Below are 22,848 nucleotides of genomic sequence, written 5' to 3'. Positions count from 1 at the left end.
GCCAGAAAGAGATTATAGACAGATACTATGATTTGTGTTTTGAAATACACATCCACTTTCAAAATGGGGAGAGAGAGAAAAGGAAAAGGCAGGATTGTTTTGATGGGTGGGGAATTTTAGTAGCACGGGAAATTGAGAGGTGATCCATAGGAGTAAATTAGAAATGAACCACGTGGCCTGCAGAGGGCTGCAAGAGGGATAAATAGAGGACCTGCACATTGCTGGGATTGGGGTTGGAGGGTTAGACCCCCAGGCCACTGATAAAGACTTGGTTTAGAGACTTGACCTTATGGTGTGTAGTGGTAGTTGTAATGAGTAAGTGTAAGAGAATCTCTCATATAAGATAGTGTTTTAAACAAATTACAGTGCAAACAAAAAGCAATCAAAAGACATTCTTATAACAAATAGAGTTTATGCTCAAGATGTAGAAATAAGAGAACTTTGAAGCTCTGAGAACTTTAAAATGTATGTTTAGAATATTAACAGATAAAGGACTAAAGCCATCAAAGATCAGAGGTTTTAGAACAACAAAACAGTGTGAAAACAGATCATTTCAGAATCTTATAAATAAAAAGACATAGGTGGGCTGCATAATTAACTAGCTATTACCTAGATATAATGAACTGGAAGATAAAACTGGAACTCTCGTAACACAGAAATATACTCACAGTAATCAGGATGTATTAGAAGCTGTGGAGTAAGGAGTTAATAAAGATGTGCGAGGCATATATAAAGAAAACTACTAAACTTTTTCTGAAGATTTATGTAAATGAGGACACATACCTTTTGGGTTTGGGGGAAACTCAATATTATAAAGATGTCAAGTTTTTCCTGAATTACATTATGGACTTAATGTATTGATTAGAATCCCAACAGATTTTTTTGGGAGGGGGTGGAATTTGAAAGTTTGTTTTTGATCTTTGTCTCAGAAAGGTGAAACCAGAAAACAGAACACTAAAGTGAGAGAGGGATTTACCCAACTGTATTTTAAAACAACTGTTTAAGTGCTGAAAATAGTGTGGCACTGGTGTCAAAATATACAGATAGATCTGTAGACAAAAACAGTCTGAAGTGGGTGGTCATTGCTTGGGGTGCAGTGGTAGGATGATTTTAATCTTGATCAAATTAGTGATTAATCAAATTAATTGTAAAAGAATATCTTTGGAAAATAGGTTGGAGATAATTGGGTTCTATTCCTGGTGGATTAAAAATTTTAATGAGAAAAATAAAGGTAGAAAATACTTGATATGTTTTGTCTCTTTGATAGCCAGAAAACCATAGATTAAAGTAAAAAATTTGTTAGTGCTTTATTTTACCTCACATTGACAACTATATAAAATGATAATGTCCTACCTTGGTAGGAATGTGAATGGTATTCTCATATACTCATAATGAGAATATAAATTGGTACAACTTTTCCTGGAGGGTAATCTGGAAATGTGGGTCAAGAATTTATATGTATGTATTTGTCACTCAAATGAATTTTCATAAGGGTATGATGATAATGCAGGGATCTGTGTACTTAAGGAATAATAGCATTATTTACTTATAGCAAAAGGTTGTGAATCATCTAAATATGTATCTGTAGTAGACTGGTTAAATCATGTTCCTTTTGTATAGTAGAATGCATACTGTGCAGCTATTAAAAAGAATGAACTAGATAGGTAGCTATTGACATAGAAAGGAATCTCTGGTTAATTGACAAGTGAAAAAAGCATATTAAAGTACCTTTATACCCTAGAATGTAAAATGTATGAGTGTGTGTTTGTGTATATATATTAAAAAATATTTTTTTAATTTAGAAGATGTATTTATACATATGTACATATATAAACATGTAAATTCAAACGTGTATATACATGCAAAATACACTTATTTATGCATATACACACTAACATATTGTTTGGTGTCTAATCTGTTGTAAATATTTCTGAGTGAAACGTGGGCTTAAGTAAGTTTTTCTTCATTTTTTTCGATAGAAGGTTTAATATATATCCATTAGCTCAGACTAATTCCTTGTATTTCAAGTATTTGAAACCTTGCTACGTTTTATCTGATTTGTAATGTAAATATGGAGAGAGCTATGTTAAGATCTTTTCTAAAATTGAAAAAAAGTTAAAAGGTTATATGTAAGCCTACTGTCAGTAAAGATTATATGAGAACTTTGGCTTTCCACTTTATATACTTCAATAGTATTTGTGTTTTTAAAAGCAGTCATTTTTCATCATAAAAATATAGAATATAAAACTAGGTCCTGACTTTTCGATTTTGTAGTGATAGGAGTAGAACATGGGTATCAATACATCTTTCTCTATTCTTGTCTTAGAGATAATCATGATAGAGGAAACGGAGGGAAATCTTGAAACCTTTGACGTAGGGCATAGCTAAGAATGCAGCTTTGCGCAAATGGATTTTTAAGTAGTGCAAGGATTTTATTGGAACCCTCTTTAGTTCTTACTTTTTTTATTAAAAAAGCAGATTTTTTCAATGGTTTTGTTGTGCCTGGGCATGAAATCATTGTTGTGAGTTGTGGCCAGTATTTTTTAGAATAATTCAGAAATTTGTTTATTTATTTATTTAAATTTTTTATTTTCTTTTTTGGTGGTGGTGGGGTGATTAGGTTTATTTATTTTTTAATGGAGGTGCTGGGGATTGAACCCCCAGGACCTCGTGCGTGCTAAATAAGCACGTGCTCTACCTCTGAGCCACACCTTCCCCCCAATAATTTAGAAATTAATGAAGAGAAAAATTAAGTAGAAAATGGAGTGCATTGAAACTTTGTAAGGATAAATATTTTGAGATTTTTGTTTGTGGCTTATGTGTGTATATGGATACTAGGTTCATATGAAATACATTTCACATTGTGGCTCACAGTCAAAAAATATGAAAGCCGACATAATATAGTTAGAAATAAGTTTCTATGTCTTGATTTTAAGGCCTAGACTTTAAGATAAATGCTCCTTTTGAATACTTTTTTCAAAAGTTGCTGTATGTCCACCTGCTTTTATGCCCAAAACCCCCCACCATCATCTTTTAAACCTGAGTATTTTTGAGCTCCTTTAACTTTAAACACATTTTAGTTATTTCCTTGCATTGTACTTATCACAGTTATTTTCCAGAAGAGGAAATTCTGGCAGTACACTTTCAAAGTAATTTTTTAGTACCTTAGAGTAAAAGGTATACATACTGATTCTTGCTCAATACTAGCAGTTTTCCTCTCTTTTTAATAAGTACTGCAAATGAATATTTAAAAAAATTTCTTAGCCTTTACTAAATCTATATTGTCATATGTTAGGCTCACAAGTGGACTTACTCTTCTGCTTAAAACTCTTCATTGTTTTACTTTCAGGGTAAAGTCCAAACCACTTAGCATGACTCAAGAAGCTCTTCATGAGTCTTCATTCTGATTATAGCTCCAATTTTATCTTATACACTACAACCCCACTCCATCCTACCCACCACTTCCAAAGCTCGTTGGATGCCCCTCCTCTCTGTGCTCATAGCCCTTATACTATATTCTGATTGCCAGTTTTACTTGTTTTTCTGACTAGGTGGAATGATTTATGAGGGTAGGTTATATCTGTCTTCCTCACTTGAATCCCTTGCTCATAGTGTACTTCAATAAAGATTGAATGAAAAATTACTACTGAACAATAGTAGTACTAGCTCTGAACATTTATTGTGTGCCTGTTATGTGCTAGTGCTGTACAGTCATTTACATTTAATTCTAACAGAAGTCATTGGTGATACACCTGTTTCATAAATGAAGAATCTTAGAGTCAGGTTGTGTTACATGCCCCAGGTCAGTTAGTTAATAAGAATTTGAACCATGATACACACTTTCCCCTTCCCCTACCCCCAGTTTTAGAATATAAATGTTTTTGGTTTTTTTATTTTAACCTTATCAAGAAAATCATACATATGTTTTTATTTATTATTTCTCCCCTTTTAAAACACAGCTGGTGTATTCTCAGCAGGCCTTGCTCCAGCTGCATTTGTGCCAAATCCATACATTATTAGTGCTGCTCCTCCAGGGACTGATCCATATACTGCAGCAGGATTGGCTGCAGCAGCAACATTAGCAGGTAACTTACTGTTCATCCTTGTTGCTTGTTATGGATTTAGTTTTAGTTTGGGGATAAACTTTATTTTTGTCTAATTGGGCAGGTTGAAGTTCCTACAGAAAATGGAAACATTTATCCAGAATGAGCTGAAGTTTCCAGAGAGCTAGTTTATTTTTTAACTATAATGCTACAGGAGAAAACCTAAGTCTGATAACACTTTTATCCCTCCTGCACATAGTTGGTTTACATTTCAGTTTTGTAGTTTCAGAAATCTTACATTACCAACCACAAATCTTTATTCTTGGGATCAATCCCATTACCCACAGAGACAATGCAAAGTAAAGTTATTTCTCAGTAAATAAACTGGGGGTAGGTGCTATAAATACCCAGGCCAGGGATAGTACAAGGTAAAGAGATTCAGCAAATCTTGAGAGAATGAGTATCTAAAAAGTAAAATTTAATTAACAATGTTAAAATGTACAAGCAAGCTGAGGGATAAAAAGGTGGGATGGCGTTGGAAAGAACTTACTAATAACTGTCAAAGCCTGACACCACCATCCAAAATCTGAAATAAAAACCAAATGTATACAGTGTCACATGTTAATTGTGTCACAGTGAAGCTGGAAAAAAAATTTTTTTTTAAACCAAAGCTGTATTTATTTCTTATGTAAGGGAGAGTTGTGTACTGGTTAGGCAGAGTCGTAATGAGTGAAGTGATTTGCTCATCTTCTATAGGATGTTGAGGGAAGGTTGTTTTAGATTGAGTTAGTTACAGAGACAAGAATGAATTAGTCTTAAACATAGTTCATGTTGGTTACCAAGGCAGGAACAGGGAGATGTCAATCACAGAAGTATGTTCACTGGATTGATGGCTGATTGACTTTCATAACTTTAAGCTTCCATTGATTTTTTTACTTTCAGAAATAAGTTCACTGATTTATCACTGATCTATTAGATGATTTTAAATCCACTATTATCATGACTGCAGAAGAATTAGTCTTAGGCATTTGTGTGTGGGGGTGTGTGTGTGTGTTTTGTACTCAAGACGTTATTTTAAGAAGTGAAAAAAACATTAATTTCAAATTCTTATTTGATATCTTAGCAGACTAAAACTAACCTGTCACATTCAGTCGTTTTTGGTATAGATCTGCATGTGATTACATAAGGTGTGAGCTTTCCTGGTACCGTTTAACTGGATGTTAATATGTAAAATGCTGATATACCATACATGCATATGGAAAGTCATTAACGTCTGGAACTGAAAGAAGCAACTTTAAGGGGTCATTAGTTTTGAGATAAGCATTCTAGGCATTCTGGACTTACTGAGGCTTTCTAAGATCATCACTGTCCAGTAGAAATAGAACGTGAGCCAGATAATGTAATTTAGATTTTTCTAGTAACCACATTATAAAAGTAAAAAAACAGATGAAATTAATTTAACATTATGTTTGATTTAGCCCAGTATATAATGTAGTCAGTATTTTTTTTAAATTATTAATTGGTATTTTAGATTTTTTTTTAATGCTAAGTATTCAGAATTCTGGGTGAATTACATACATAACAGCATATCTCAATTCAGGCTGTCCAACTTTTAATTGTTTAGCCACAAGTGACTTCTGGCTACTGTTTAGGACTACGAGATAGATGTCTGATTCTTTTATTTTGTCTTATTTTGACAGTGTATTCTTTCGTCATAAATCCTTTTCTGTATTTTAACAGTCCTCATTGTAGATTGTACTTAAACTGTCTTTAGAAATATATTTTACCTTTCAATTTTTTAGAGCTTTTCATTTTAGTCATTTAGTCAATTATATTGGCCTTTATTTTCTTCCAAAACAAAGTGAAACCAAAAGAGTTTGATTTTTCAAATTAGATACACTAAATCATATAAGTGGAATTTAGGAAGTTTTTGTTATATCAGTCTGGAATCATAACATCTTAATCATTAGTTTAATGGTGAGGCTTATTTTGCATGATGTTACATACTGTCCAGGAATCAAACTTTATCTTGAATAAGGTGGAATTGAGCAAGAATTCATGCTGTTTTTCCTGGTTCGCATTTTTATGTCTGTGTCTCTCTGTGATTATATTACAGTTTTTTCTTGTCTTAACTCACTAGTCCCATTTTCCTAACCACACAAACATTGATGTGTTATTTGTTTTCATGTGATTCTCAGTTGCTATGTGAGAATTATAACTATTTCAGATATGAAGAATATTTTTAAATTAAGGTTTACCATTCAGAAATAGTTGTAGCAAGCTTGGTACCAGAATGTTCCCTAGTTATGTTATATAGATTACAGATTAAAAGCTTAAAGTGTTTCATTTTCAATAAGAAAATACCCTTTTTAAAGAAAGTGATGAATCGAGTGTAGGAAATCGTACAGTTTTATGGTGTCTTATGTTCCTGTTTGCCAGTATCAAACCTATACACTAGCGTTCAGTAAGTGCTGAGTAGATGGTTAAGTGTCCTGTCAGTTCATTGATCCTCTTGAGTTTAGCTTCACATCTCTCCGTTAAGGCCACTGCTGTCATTCCTGAATTCTTTCTCTTTTAATAATATATATATGAATGAAACTTTCTCCCTAATAAAACAAAGAGAAAGGGGAAAGCAGTTGTATGTGGATAGAGGATTATAAGGACATCTGCTCTAAGTCTTATGTCTTTCCCTTTTTATAATCTAGTGGTAACTGACTTTATCTGTAAGATGTAGTGACTTTTTTCTTTTTTTGGGGGGGTGGGGTGTGGTGTGGGGTTTAGGTCCGGCAGTGGTTCCACCTCAGTATTACGGTGTTCCGTGGGGGGTGTATCCAGCCAATTTATTTCAGCAGCAAGCTGCAGCTGCGGCAAACAACACAGCAAATCAGCAAGCAGCATCACAAGCTCAGCCTGGACAGCAACAGGTATAGGCCTGCCTTCATTAAATAATACCTGGAGAGTCTTTGAAATTGTGTGAGCTCCTTGCATTCAAGATCTGTGGGCTGGTTTTGGTTTTGGTTTTGGTTTCGGTTTTTGGTTTTCATTTTCCTCAGTATGTAATACAGTACCTGTCATTTAGTTGGTACACAAGAATTGTTTACATGGTTTGGTTATTTTTCTAATTGTAGCTATATGAACTTAAAGATTTGGTTGTATTCCACTTCTACATTTCTGTTACTGAAATCTCTAACAGATTATTAACTTTCTTTTCATCACTTCTTAAAATGTGCTAATAATGTTCCTGTTACAGTAATTGTCTCTTCATTTTCTTCTGGGTGTTTAAATTACTATTTTAAATATTAATATATTTCTGACCCCCAAAAAGATTACTGAATACTTTAAATTCCAGCCACTTTCCTGAAACTATTTTTAAAAATAAATTTAAAAGAAAAATTAATTCTGATTGTCAGATTTATCATATTTATACCAAAGAAGCAACTTAATGACAAGTATAGTGTTTTGTTACTTGGCAGTTGATTTTCTTCTAAACTATACTGATGTCTGTTAAAGCTGTCCTTTGACTCAGTGCTTGTAGATTATACCACAGCATCATTTAATAAATTCTTTTCTAGTCTGTACCTTCTAGGCAAACAAAAATAGCACACTACCTGAACATTACACATACCTCTGTGTGATGCTTACATAGATGGACTTAAAATGAATGCCCCTTGTCCTGAATTGTTTAAATATTTTCCTTTGTGAAATTAATGTGTATCATGCTTGTGTATAATCACTACAATAGCCATGTATTACAAAGAAGTAAAATTAGACCAGCCTGTAAGAGTTTTCACTTTTTTTAAATAAAATTTTGTGTTCCTTTTTTCACCCTGAGGTTTTACAGTAAAGAGTAGCTTTTAAAGTTACTTTTATTAAAGTTACTGAATTCTGAAATTTTGGTTCAATTTGAAGTTTTCATTCTGCATCACAGTCTCATAACAGACTAATCAAATAATCATACTTGATATACTCCCTTAAGCTCCCCGTGTTTCAGTTTTAGAAAATAATAAAATTAAAAATTGTTGTCTTCATCTAAGATTTTCAATACCACCCTCTCCCTCAAATAAATCTCTCATTTTAATTCTACTTTGGTAAGTTAAAGTTAAAGAGTACAAATACTAGAAATTTTTCCAGAGACCTTTTAGAATCTCCATGTGTTTGAATAGATTGTTCTAGGTGTCAAGAGCCAGTGATTGTATTTCTGATGTTAAGTATTTTGTCTTTTTTTATGCTAGACTGATGTTTCGTTGGATGTAAATATGTTCAGAGAATATCCACAGGCGATTTGTGATATATACAAAGTTATCCAAGATAATTATTTATCTTTTATTTTATAATTTCATTAAGGAAATCATTTGTTCTTTGTAGGTTCTCCGTGCTGGAGCAGGTCAGCGCCCTCTTACTCCCAGTCAGGGCCAGCAAGGGCAGCAAGCTGAATCACTTGCAGCAGCAAATCCAACTTTGGCTTTTGGTCAGGGTCTTGCTACCGGCATGCCAGGTATACAGTTGGTTAGTTGTGGAAATTTGAATAGATTTTAAACTTCAATGTTTAATGTAGATTTTCACACTGAAGAGGGAGAAAAATCAAGAAATGTCTTTAAAATATATTCCAATAAATTGTTTAGAACTCAGATGCCAGTAGTTGGAATCCGTTTGTGAGACTTGACAGGGATGGCGGATATGTATTAGAATTCTCAAAACCATTTTTTCTTAGTCTGTTTATGACATAAATCATAGCATCTTTACAGTGGAATGTACCCCAGAATTCTTAATGCAGTGCTTCAAGAAATAAAACCACTTGGTGGCTTGTAGGATAAAAACTATTTGCCGTTTCTGCCATATAAGAACAGTCATTTAATTAACACTGAAAAATGTGCAGCTAACATTTTCCACTTAGAACATTGTTTAGTCTTGTTTAGCACATTTATAGTATCTTAAGATATTGGTGTTTGTAACCTAATGGCATCAGTGTTTACAAAAATTTTTGGCCCGTTGCCACATTACAACTTTTAGAAAAGACCAACAGAATACATTTTTTGTGAAGTAAATTTGTGTGAAACTAAATACAAACTTACTACTTTAACAGTAGTGGAAGGTGGAAGGAAGGTGTTTTCTTAAGCTAATAAAGCAGCACTTGTTATGTTTTAAAAGTGAGATTTAAAGGCTACATTTGAATATCAGTAGGTAATGCATCTCTTCCCATTCTGTTCCTAGTTCTCTCCACTCCTGAAGGTTCACCTTTTCTTTTAAATATGCTATTTTTTCACTTTTAGTGTATGAGTAGTTACTGCTGTAACTATATAGATTACAGCTGACCCACCGATTTGAACTGCATGGATCCACTTACGTGCAGATCTTTTTCAGTAAATACAACAAAATCTGTGGTTGGTTCAATTTGGCAGATGCAGAATAGCGGATATGGAGGGTTGACTGTAAAGTAATATGCAGATTTTCAGTAGACTGCACAGAGGGTCAGTGCCCCTAACTCCTGCATTGTTCCAGAGTCGGCTGTGCTTATTAATGAAATATGTGCTGTAGTTTCCACTTAATTGTACTGTAGTTAAATTTTCTATTCAGATCATTTAGGAAATTTGTTTGATGTATTAGAAAAGGTCCTGACTTACATGACTGAGGGTTTCTTTACATGCTGCTGAATATTTCTGTGTGTTAATTGGAGGATTTCTCTATCAATTACACTCATTCTGTTCTCTGAAATTCTAAGGTCTGGGTTTATCATCTTTTCTAGCCTGCTGAATGAAAAGATGTTAATATTGCCATCCCCAAAGTATGGATGATGGTAGGATGGAGTCATTCTCATTATTTTTTTTTTTTCACCCCAGCTATATACTTGCTTCATGGAAGCTACAGTCCAACAGCAGCTATAGATTAGAGACCCTGGCAAAAGCAGCCCTTTGAGAAATGGACTATAAAGTTGAAGTTGTAGACACATGGAGGGACATGAAACAGGGCTAAAATGAATTGAGCTGGGAGCTTATGAAAGCCACCTCTGAGACTACTCTGGGTCCCTTTTGGGGTTTAGCTATAAGCAGAAAAGGGCAAACAGTCACGGCATATAACAGTCCTGTCTCACTAGATTCTAAGTAGGACATTGCTACTGTATATATTTGCTATTCCCTGTCACTATTACTTATCTTTCCAGGCTCTTGGCGCTGGTTCTGTTACTCATTTCCTAAATGCCCTTGTCGTTTCTTCACATTCAGCTCATGTTCTTACTTACTAAAGATATTGAGGTATTTTGCTATTGATTTTTATCAACTCTGGTCTTCTCAAAGTTTATTTTTATGTTCATGTCTCTCCATTCTCTGAGAAAGTTCTTTATTTTTGTTTGTTTTGTTCATTAGTGAACTTTATGTTGGTAATCCTAAAAGAAAACTACTTTTTACACTATATTTGTCTAAAAACAATTGACTATCATTGGAGTGATGAGAAAATTAAAAACAGGTAAAACTTTCAGGAAAAAAGAACGGATTATTTTATCTCACCTCAGCCACAACTCTAGTCTCTTTACAAATATAAATATAAAAATCATTCTCATAAAAGGGGCTTTCCTGGTATTAATATTTATATCCCTAAGTGACTTTTTAACTGTTCATATGATTCCCTCATTGTAAAACTTTTCTCTCATACCTTCTGTACTTAATTCTGCCTAGGACTATTACGAAATAATTCCTTATTCAAATAGTTACATAGTTATAAAGCTTAGTGTGCTAATACAAGAGCCTCAGTTAAGAAAATTGATGTTTGTTTCTTCAAGACTCATACGGTCTTTTGCTTGTCCACCTTCTGTCTTTCTTCACTTTTCATCCATCAAATCCCTGGTCCTCATACTATATTGATTATAGACTTTTAGTCCTTCTGCTTGATCATATATGCCATCTGGTTTTTTTTGGTCTCATATTTTTATTAGCCTTTGTCCCTCAGCCACCTCATTTCCTACAAGTACTGTGCTAGTCTGCCTCTTCATTCTAAAAAGCTTTCTCTGTCTTATACTCTCCTTCTGGACTACCTTTCATATTTTATGTTCTCCATACTTGTTTTAAGCCCTGCCTCCATGATTCCTTTTCAGTAGCTCTAATGTAACTCAGGAGCAATTGCCAAAGTATGACTTCCTCTCCTCCATCCTTATTTTTCTCAATTCTTTGTTGCATTACACCATAGTGAGTATGTCAGCTTTCTGCCCCTCCTCTCTGCTCCATTTATGTGATATTTTACTCTCCTCACTTTCCCATCTTACTGCTTTTTGTCAATCTCCCTTTCTTCTTTATATCATTTTAACGTAAAAGACAAATGTGGCTTAGTGACTAGATGCCTTGGAGTCAGAGCTGCCATTATTGCTCTACCACTTAGTTGTGTGACCTCTCTGAACTTCACTTGCAATATTGGAAAAAATAGAAGTACTTTACACTTTTGCTGTGGGAGAGTCTTACCTATTTTGATCTTTTCACCTATCATCCTTGTGCCAGTAAACCAGTGAGTTTCCATCTGCATCTTGGGTTCTTTTCTGAACACCTAACACATTTCTACCTTTGTACAGGATATTATTTATATGATCCAGCTACTCCTTAAACTGCAAATGTCCAAAAATGAACTCATCTCTCCCAAATTTGCTTATCTTGTCATTTACCCTATTTCACTATTAACTCCGCTGTCCCCTTGAACTAGAAATTTTTGGCTTCACTCTCAGAGTCATCTTAAACTTTTATTCATTTCTTTTCATCTCTGCTTTTCTTGTTAAGATTCTCCCATATCCTTCTACAACTGTGTCTGCCTCAAAACTCTTGTTTATTTCCTCTTTTTATTCTCCTTTCAGTTGCCTTTCAGAAATACAGGTTAGTTTATACCATTTCAGTTCTTAACATTTTCATTAATCTAGCTCCAAGCTACCTTTTAATCTAATCAGTGTCCCGCAGTTGTGTGCTTTAACACACTAGATCACATACTTTTCCACTAACATACTTGCACTTCTATGCCTCTGGCCCTAGCTAATGTTTTTAGCTTAGAATACCTTTTTATAAATTTTCAGCAAAACTAGGGTATATAATTTTACATTTTCCTTTTTAAGGCCTCGCTTTATAAATACTTCATGATTAACTTTCCTTCTCACAGCATCCTTTCCATGAAGCCTTCCCTAATATTTCCCATTGCTTGTTCATTAATAATTATTTCTCCTGCCATTCTTATGGCACATAATTTGCAACTTTTTTTTTTTTAAGTACTTTTGTCTGCCTTGCATTTCATTTATCAATTTTTTGGTTTGTTTTCTCAGTTTACTTATTTTACCATATTTGGAGGTGAGAAGTATCTTAAAGTGGAAGAATTTTGTATCTTTCCCTAAGGAAAGTTATTACATTAATGTCATGTCTAAAAATAAATGGCGTCTTAGAATTAAGAATATATTTCATTACCTTCTCTATAAATTATATAATTCTTGAGTGTGGGGACTGTCTTCTTTTTTAATCCCTCGTATCTTGTCAAGTTCTCTAAGTATAAAGATATACAGTAGAAGTATACAGTAAGTATACAATAGAAATTAGAAACTTTTAAACTGAATGATTATGAAAATGCTATATATTTAAACTTGAGGACTACACCTAAAACAAACATAGATGAGAAATACATAAGCTTGAATGCATACACTAGAAAATAAGTTTCTATATGGGAACTGTAAAAGGAAGATAATAAGCCCAAAGAATTGTAGCAAGAAGCCAAATAGTAAAGATAGAACTGATGTGGATGAAGTAGACAACAAACATACAGTGAAAAGGTCAAATTATCCCATAAGTTACTTCTTTGAAAAGGCTAATGAGATTGATAAACCTCTGAGAGGCTCATCCAAAAAAAGATAAAGGGATAAGACATAAATACCAATATCAGAAAAAATAAAATAATCATAATAGGATATTAGGAACCAGCCTCATTTTAAGAAAGTGGAAAATGACTAGGAAAATGTTACCAAATAGACTCAGGGATATTTAGAAAATCTGAAGTCCATTACCATTAAATCAACTGAGTAATCAAAAATCTTCTAAGAAAATTCCGCGCTAACACAACTTCAGTGGTGAATGATACTGGTCATTTAAGAAAGAACTAATTCTAACAATTCCAGTTTTTAAAATTCTAGAGAATAGAAAAGGAGGGTGTACTCCAAGTCATTTCATGCTGCAAGCACAATCTTGATATTAAAAGCCATCAAAGAGAGAAAAGAAAATTGGATTTAGAAATACTGAGTTAAATATTAGCAAACCAGATCTAGCAATATAAAGCAAGATAATATATAACATACAAGTTGATTTTATCCCAAGAACGCAAGGTGAACATTAGTAAGTCACACAGCATAATTTGCTACATTAAAAAAATAAAAGAGAATAATCATGAGAACTTACCAAAAGATGCAAGAAAAGCATAATAAATTTATATGTTGACTTTTTGAACAAAGCTCTCTTTAACAAATATGAACCAGAAGAACTTCTTAAATATGCTAGGGGGAGATTACCCCCCTCACCACCACCTCAAACAAATGATGACAAGCTTCCATAGGAAATACTGAAAGTTTTCCCTTTAACACTAGGAATAAAACAAGCATTTCTACTAATGTTATTTCTCTTCAACATTATATTAAAGATCCTAGCCAGTGCTATAACATGAAGGAAATTCTAATAAAATGAAAAAGTTCTATAAAGGAAGAAACAGTACTGTCATTTGCAGAAAATATAGTTGTGTATTAACTGAATCTGCGTATAAAGTAATAGGATTAATTTTTTTTGTTCAGGTTTTGGGGTATAAAAACCAAGTTAAATTTTTTTTCTGTTAGTCAACAACGTAATGTTTTGAAATGAAAAATTTTGAAGATTATTAAACATGCCAGTTCTCCCCGTATTAACCTATAGTTTCAGTGTATTCCCAATCAAAAATTCTAATGGATTCTTTCTGTGGTTCTTTTTGAAAACTGATATTAAAATTTAATGAAAATGCAAAGAATCAAGATTAACCAAAACACTCTTAAAAACATAAAAGTAGGAGGACTTACTCTATTCTGACTTACACCCTAAGGTAAGATTTACTCTAAAGCTATAGTTGAATTATATGAAGAGAGAAACAGACCAATGTAACAGAATAGATACCTCAGAAGTGAGATCCTGAAAGAAATGGGCACCTAATTAATAGCAAAGAAAACAGCACGAAATTGTAGGGAGAAATGACTTGTTTTATAAATAAGATGAAATAAAGAAAATTGATATATTTGGGCAACAGATTGAACCCCTGCCTTACCGTATATCCAGTAATTGACTCCATTTGGATTTTAGATGTAAATGGGGAAAAGTGGAATTTTAAAGCTGTTACAAGGTAATACAGGAAAAAGTTATGAAAATAAAGGAAATAATAAATTTAAATCCACTGATTAAAAAGTCATCATAAAGAGAATGGAAGGTCAGGCTAGGAATGGAAGCAGATACATGCAGTATATTAAAACAGTGGAAAACTTGGGTTTAGCATACATAAAAAATTTTGAATCAGTAAGAAAAGACAGCCCAACTGGAAAATGGGTGAAAGACTTGAACAGCTGTTTCCCAAAAGGAAATCCAGATGCCCAGTTAGCATATGAAAAGATGCTCAGCCTCCTTAGTAATGGGGAAAGATCAAAACCACGAGAATACTTTTGCATATCTTCCATATTAGCCAGTTTTTTAAAGTCTGACAGTATCATTAAAGTCATAGAGCAGTGGGAACTCTAATACCAAGGTAATAAAAGTGTAAATTTGCACAGCCACTTTGGAGGCAGTTTGGCATCATTTACAAGTTTGAAAATATACATACCCTGTGACTCAGGGTATCTACTACTAAATATATACCTTAGAATAAAGAAATACATACATGTACCAGGATACATGTACAAAAATGTTTATGGCAGTACTTTTGGCAGTGGCCCTAAACTAGGAATAGTGTAAATGCAGAATGGATAAATTCATTGTGCTTTTTGCCCAATGAGGTGCTATGCAGTAGTGAAATTGGAAACTAGGAAAGTCTATATGTAACCACATAGATGAATCATACATAAAATTTTTTAAATAATTCAAACCAAATGATTAGAAGCATTTATGGAAAACAGAATGATGTACAGTTCAAAGGGACAGAGAAGATGTGGTAGAGCTGGGACATGCCAGAGGTGGGGTGCTGTGCAGTTTTCTATTCTTGACTTTAATGGTGGTTACACTTTTTCTTGTTATAGTCATTATGCTGTACTTATGCTTTATTTCACAATAACAAATTTTTAAACACTTAAGTATCATGCTGTGCTAATCAACTACATTTTCTGGTTAAGAAAAAAATTACTCTCAGCCCCCTTTCTCTAGATCCCTTCCAGTCTTTTTTACAGCAAAACTCTTCAAAAGTATTTCTGTACTTGTTTGTGGTTCTTCCATTCTTTACTGAACTCACCAAAGTTTGATTTTCATCCTTACCAGAATGACTTCCATGTTGCTAAATCCATTGATCAGGTTCTCAACTCTTAATGGCTCTTGGCAACATTTGACATAGTTGAACAGTCTTCGTTCAAATTCTTTTTTGTTCGGCCTTCAGCAGACCACATTGTTCCATTTTCTTTCTTCCTTGCTGGCTATTCCCTCTCAGTCTCTTCCCTGGTTCCTCATCTCTTCAGCCTCTTTATGTGAAATACCCTCAGTCCCTAGGCCCCTTTTTTTATTTTCTTGGTGATTTAATCCTTTTTAGTTTATGCTATCCTTATGTTGACCTCTCAGATTTATAACTCTAGCCTGGACTTCTCTCCTAAATTCTAGACTTGTATATCCTGTTGGACATTTATAGTCAGATATCTAATAATCTTCTGAAATTTATCATGTTCTTTCCAGGAGGTGAGGGCTTAAAATCTCAACATGGCTGGTCCTTCTAATTCATATCCATTATAATAAAACTGTAATTGTGAAAGAGAATTGCTGCATTTAATTAAAATAACTGCAGGTGAAAGTTTTGGTCTTGGTGGTAAAGATAGAGTTTAAACTTAAAAGTATTTGAGGGTGCCAGTACATATTTGCAAATAGTCATCAGATTTTTGAGCCTGAGTCCTTGTTACTAAGACAGCCTTTCTCAGCCTGAGTTCTGGGAGAGAATAAGCCTGTTGCCCTGTGGTGTCCACTGTATAGTTAACTGTTCTCCCATGCATCTAGAGTGATTCTTGTTAGGACCATCCTTGAGAAAACTGGCAAAATAGTCAATTTTCTGTTCAAAATGGTCGTTTTCTGTTCTGTGGTTCAGATGAGGAATTCCTACTGAGAAAGGCTACTAAGAGGTAAACGTCACTCCTGCAGTTCTGAATAATGCAAATTGTCACCTCCCTTGTGCTCAAGGCTGTTAGAAAACTAATGCCTACATGATTTTATTCAAACTCTAGTTTAAGAACCTTTACAAATTGACTGTTACTTTATAGTTTTAAGGTATCTGCTTCTATCATGATTTAAGTTTTTAAAGAGATGCTTACAAATGAAAATCTGAGGGAATGTTGGTAATGAGGCACTTGGTTTAGAAATTTACTACAACTGCATCATAAATCTTAGTGTTCTTCCTCACTTCCCCAAGTCTTTCTATTCATTCTCCTCCAAGGAGAACTGACTAATTGGTAATAATTTTCAGCTATCAGCTCTTGATTGCCTGTAGTTTCTATATCAAGGAATATACCTCATTATTTTGTGGTCTATAAGCAAAAGGCATCTCTGTTAAAATTTACAGAAAAAAATTTACTTATGCTCTATTGCATTTTCATATATTTAGTAATACCTTCTCAGATGTGTTTGCCTTTTATATGGTAACTATTTAAGGATATTATATTAAAAGTTTAAATAGCTGTGTTTTCTGGTTGATTAAAAACACAAATGGGGGGGAAATAAATACATGTTTTCTATAGTAAATGTTTTCATTGTGAACATTATTTTAATATTATCTAGGCTATCAAGTACTAGCTCCAACTGCCTATTATGATCAGACTGGTGCTTTAGTGGTTGGCCCTGGAGCAAGAACTGGCCTTGGAGCTCCAGTTCGATTAATGGCTCCAACACCTGTTTTAATTAGTTCAGCAGCAGCACAAGCTGGTAAGTATAACTGATGTTTTCAGGGATAATGTTTTTCTGGTGGTGTTTGAGATATTTTAAAAATAGAAAATGGGTTTCTGGGTAGTTTTAAGAAGTGTCTGAAATTTATTTTACAGCAGCAGCAGCAGCAGCTGGAGGAACTGCAAATAGTCTCACAGGCAGCACAAATGGTCTATTCCGGCCAATTGGCACTCAGCCACCACCGCAGCAGCAGCAGCAGCAGCCAAGCACTAATCTACAGTCTAATTCATTTTATGGGAGCACTTCTTTGACTAATAGCTCCCAGAGCAGTTCTTTATTTTCTCACGGACCTGGCCAGCCTGGAAGTACATCTCTTGGCTTTGGAAGCAGTAGCTCTTTGGGTGCTGCTATAGGCTCCGCCCTCAGTGGATTTGGTTCGTCAGGTAAGTTTCTTTTTAAGATGAGTGTACTCTGCTAAGTGGACATGAGGTATATGTATTTGGTTTTCATATTAAGATAAGCAATAATAGCTTGTAGTGTAGAAAGGACAGGAATAAGTTGCTGTTTTATTGATTTAATTTTGTAGAAGAAAACTACCCCCCTGCAACATTTATCAATGTCTAACTCATTTCAAGCAGCCCATCCTTTACTCAAATATAATACATTTTCCCCTGGCTTTAAGAATTACATTACTGTAATTTGTTTTAGTAAGGTTTGTTTGGGACAGTATATTCTATTTACTAGTGCTTCCTTTTTTCCTGTATAATATTAATGTCTGAGGAAGTAAATATTTTGCTATGTTAAGTTAATGGTGTTTTAAAATACCAGTTATCTTTGTGTGCTCATCAGATGATTTATTCTTATTAAATGCTAGTGGTTGTTTATAGTCTTTATTTGGTATAATATGTAAAAGTGAAATATAATGGAATGTTCTAAATAGAAGCCCCTAAGAAACTATTAGTATGCTTCTCTTTATTTTAAACAGCTTAGCCTTTATCACTAAAAATTCATTTAAAAGACTCCTCCCTCATATCCTAGTTTCATATATAATACTTAAGAAATGCAAATTTTAAATAGCTTCACAAAATAATTTACCCACAAAAACCGGTTTTGTAGCTGAGGAAGAACTGAATCAGAAGAGGCCCACATTGCCATCCTGTTGACACACATTGTATTACCAGTCTCAAGTTACCAGAGTATTCAGGAAACATCTGGGAAAAAACAGCTTACCCTAGTTCTCTTGGTACAATTGACAGCCTTTTCTTTATGAGGGGCGGGGCCATTTATTCAGACCTCAAGAGGCTTTTTAAAATTTGTCTAGCATTTTGGAGTCTTAAAACCTACTCCTTATCTGTTTCCCCACCACATTAAATTATATTCTTTTCTGGTGTGAAAAATGGCAAAACTAACACATACCAATCAATATTAACTATATTTGCCAATTTTCTAAGGAAATACCTCCTGAACATTTTTTAACACTCATATTTATAAAAGAGATGGTCTAAAACAGCTGTAAACTTAGGTTCAGAATGCTTTTTTGTTGTAATGAAATATAGGGTGATACCATGTTTGTCTAACAAAAAATTACCTAAAGAATAGGCACAGGAACTTCTAGTGAACATGGAGATTATTCAGTCTTTCAGTCTTCCTGTTTGAGTTTTTCATTCCTTTTGGAGTTTAGTATTTTAATCTCCAGCCCAAGCACTCCCATAAACTCATTTTTTGTTTCTGACAACTGACAAGCAATTTCCCCATATAATCCTAAATTGCTGAAGAAAGATAAAAGAACATACAACTTTTTTTAAAAAAAAGCTTTGTGGAAATAACTAATTTCTAAGTAGTAAATTGTAGGCCCTAAATAATCCAGGAAAAGTAGAGAAGGGATTTGATAAATCTTTGTTCCCTTTTCTAATAAAAATGTCACTGACGGTCTGGTATAGATTTGAAGCCTGCCTGCCACACCCCCCCTTTGCCTTATCCGGTTCTTCCAAATTCACATTTGTCTCTTAGTTGTTAAGACCCTTCCCCCTGCATTCAGGAACTGGTTGGCCATGAGCATTTTGTTCTCTACAGTTGTCCCCTGCAAAATGCCACTTTCCCAAAAACTGATCATCTTCATTCCTCTTTTGTTTGTAAGTATTGCTTACTCCCTTCTGATTTCCAATCTGGGGTACCTCTGTTTTACCTTGCTTCAGAGGACATTAACGATGGCCACTCCTAAAAACAGTAAATAATTTACCATCTCCCTCCTCTTGGACATTTCTTGAGAGTTCTTTCAAGTGCTACACTTATGTACTCGTACAAGTCCACCCATTGCAGTTTCATAACAGCAATTCCATACCTAAATGAAATCTAAAATATAATATGTTTATGTGCACACACAAAACATATACAGTCATTCTTTTACCTATATGATGAAATTATTCATGCTTAACAGTGTTAAACACCCCAGCTTATATAATGCAGTTTGCCAGAAAACTTATCCATTGTAACATAGTAATTAAATCATCCTATGACCCATTATATAGAATGTTCTGTTACAATTGAAAGTTGGTAATTTAACATTTTATACACAGTTGATAAATGATTAGTGACTCCATTGCCTGTCTAGCCTCTTAGATGTTTTAGATATACTTCATTTTCTATTTCATAGTCATACTGTTGCAGATAATTTAGGCATAATAGTATAATTTAAGGAGCCAGCTTGTTTATGTTTAAAGTAAAGCTATTTCTGAATTACTTGTAAATGTTTGGCTTGGCTTTCCCTTTCTAGAGGAAAATGATATTGCATGTGTCAAAACTATGGTTTCTTTGGTTATTTGCCAGGGGAATGATAATACTGCTTCTCTCATTAGAGAGCTGTTGTCCTTTTCATTGCCAGTTAAATTGTTTTCTTAAATAAATAGGAATTTAAAATGTAGCCATGTTTTAGAAAAATCACTTTGACAGTGTCCTTTTAAATTAGCATAGTTAATGTAGCATACATTGACAATTTTGCCAAAACAAACTTAAGAAGAGTGATTTCTTACAATAGTGCTTATTTTATTTTTTGCTTAAATAATGCATATAGTTACTTAGTATTTCCCTATAACATGATATCTTAAAAAGTAAAAATTTAATAAAACATGATCAGTTTTTCAGAAACCACACCGACTGATTTAAAAGGTTGAATAGTGTTTATATAACATTTTGCTTACTTACAGTAGTGTGAACCTGGTATTTTTCCTTTATAGAATTTTGAATTTGGTAAAAACCAATGTAATTAAGTCTCCTATCCGTATTAGAAGCTTAACTTGGTCTACCCATCATGTGCTCTACTTAATTTTTCTCTTTAATCTGTACCCTTATGACCTGTTTATATAATTGACTTGCAATTAGAAAACCAAGACCTAATAGAAACTTTAAAATTTATCTTGAAAAGAATTACCATATTGGTCCGAATATAGAGCTTATCCTTAAAAAACTTGAAAAAGTTTAAGAAATGTAATGTGAAATTACCTTAGATGTAAAAAGACTTCAGTTTAAAAAGGCTTAGAAACAATAAAGAGCGTACTTGAAAACATGGGCTTTAAGTGAGACTTAATGAATTGGAAGTTTTGAACAGCCCTTTTTAAAATAAATACTTGGTAAAGAATTTGATTACCCAAATATATGTTGATTAACAACCATATCTCGGGTTGCTCTTATGAGCATGCATCGCTACATGGTAATGTGAATCGACCATTCTTTTATGATTTTGTGGAGGAGTACAAAGGAAAAAGAAGGTACAGTAAGGGATGTAAGATAATTATATGCTATATAAGAAAAGAAAAATGATCAGTCTTTACCTAAGTAAGGGGCTCCTGAGGCCAGTAGTAGAATCTTAGAAATAGAAGATCCTGAAGGGTAAGTGAATACATATCTGTAGTGTGATAATGGTAATGAGAACCATTAATTTTCTAAGAGGAAGTTTTATGTTTTCATACATATTTTGTAATTTAGTTGTTGAAAGATAGGGAGAATTTGTAGTGTAAAAAGTACCAAGGAGTAAGCTGCCATCTGTATTTCACAACTGACTAATATTCGGGCCAATATGGACATAAAGGACTATGGTTTGAACACAAGCTGGAAGCCAAATCAAATGTGAATGGTGAGGGAAATGTATTAATATTCTATTTATCAGTATAATCTTTTCTTGGCATTGAGTTGAAGTATAAGAACCTGGTTCCAGAGATTAGGACAGTAGCAAAATTTAACCTGATTGAAGTTTAATCTCTAGCATATCCTAGCAGACAACTTACAATTTCAGGGTTTATAAATCATACCAGGGTATTAAAGCACAATAATCATACGCGTCAGTGGTAAATATGTGTGAAATAATGAACATATGACTGCTCTGTTAAGTATTTGGTTACTTTATTGGGGTGCATTTATACCCTTTTATGATTAATAAGTTAGTATATATAGTTATCACAGTAATTATCTTCTCTATAATGTTTCTAAAAATAATTATTGTGATCACTTCTGTTATTTCCCAGCAAGAGTTGGGGATAGGTTTTATTCAGTTAACACTGTATGTAATTAGGGTTTTTTTTATTTCTTCTTCAGTTGGCAGTTCTGCAAGTAGTAGTGCCACAAGGAGAGAGTCTCTATCTACTAGCTCTGACTTGTACAAAAGATCTAGTAGCAGCCTAGCACCCATAGGGCAACCATTTTACAATAGTCTGGGATTTTCCTCCTCTCCAAGTCCAATAGGCATGCCTCTGCCAAGCCAAACTCCAGGACATTCACTTACGCCACCGCCATCACTTTCATCACATGGATCCTCATCCAGTTTGCATTTAGGTAAAAAAAAAAACCAAAACCCTTTTTATTTGTATGTATACATGTAAGTGTGTTTGTGTGTGTGTTTTATAATATGTGTAAAATATTTAATGTTGGATAAAACATGCCAAATTGCTTTTGCTTTTAGATATTAGCCTTTTGAAAAAGTTCTACTTTTGTGAAAATTCAAAGTGAGGGTCTAATGTACAATAAGGTAAAGACCCCTTTGTATCTTATGTTCCTTTTATGAAATACAGTGGTGTGTTTTTTCTTGTCTGTGCTTTTGATTTGTGTGTTTTAGATCATCTGAAGAGTCAATTATTTATATGTGATAGTGAAGAAAATTCCACAATCAAAAGTTTTTGCACACCAAAAGAAAAATATTAGTCACTTAGTTATTGAACTTTAAATAATTTAGTTTAGTACAATGGTTTTTGCTTTGGCCATTGAATGCCTGGCCATTTTTCCAAAGGGTTATGTCAGAATATATGAATTGAGTATGTTTGTGAGTTAGAGAATCTTATTATGTATGGGTCTGGTCCATTTACTTCTCTTACCTTTGGATATGTTGTTTAAGAAAAAAAATGTTCTAGGCTTGTTGTACCCTCAAAGTTGGAACATTTAGAACTTTGATTTATATCTGTATATTAAAATTACCCACACCCCAAGATTATTGAATTGGTGGTTACCATTTTCCCACTGCAGAAAGTATTTATCCATGTAGTTAACAGTATATTTTAAAGGGTTTTTGGATATCAGAGGCTGTGTATGAATCCCTAACTCCAAAGAAAGTATTTTATTAAAATTTAGATTTTCAGTTTTTGTGATTCTAGTCATTTCCACTAAAATTGAGGGATTCTATTGCTAATTTTTATATGCTTGGAAAGATTGAATCAGCTTGTGATTTTAAAAACAGTATTGCT

The 22,848-nt window shown here is 33.6% G+C and overlaps 1 protein-coding gene across 9 annotated transcripts in view; it reads left to right on the top strand.

Annotated features, from left to right (window-relative positions):
- The window catches only part of PUM2 (pumilio RNA binding family member 2), an 83,783-nt gene that overhangs the window by 36,159 nt on the left and 24,776 nt on the right, over nt 1-22,848 (top strand). For 4 of the 9 annotated variants that reach the window (XM_032497090.1, XM_032497092.1, XM_032497089.1 and 1 more), the window contains 6 exons: nt 3,960-4,085; nt 6,825-6,967; nt 8,409-8,538; nt 17,018-17,161; nt 17,275-17,565; nt 21,710-21,946. In XM_032497090.1, the coding sequence (XP_032352981.1) occupies nt 3,960-4,085; nt 6,825-6,967; nt 8,409-8,538; nt 17,018-17,161; nt 17,275-17,565; nt 21,710-21,946 (1,071 nt within the window). The remainder of the gene's footprint in view (nt 1-3,959; nt 4,086-6,824; nt 6,968-8,408; nt 8,539-17,017; nt 17,162-17,274; nt 17,566-21,709; nt 21,947-22,848) is intronic. The other 5 variants (XM_032497093.1, XM_032497091.1, XM_032497097.1 and 2 more) reach the window with 3 other exon arrangements.

Source organism: Camelus ferus, chromosome 15 (genome assembly GCF_009834535.1).
Source record: "Camelus ferus isolate YT-003-E chromosome 15, BCGSAC_Cfer_1.0, whole genome shotgun sequence".
NCBI classification, from domain to species: domain Eukaryota; kingdom Metazoa; phylum Chordata; class Mammalia; order Artiodactyla; family Camelidae; genus Camelus; species Camelus ferus.
This window is presented reverse-complemented; position numbering and strand designations above follow the sequence as displayed.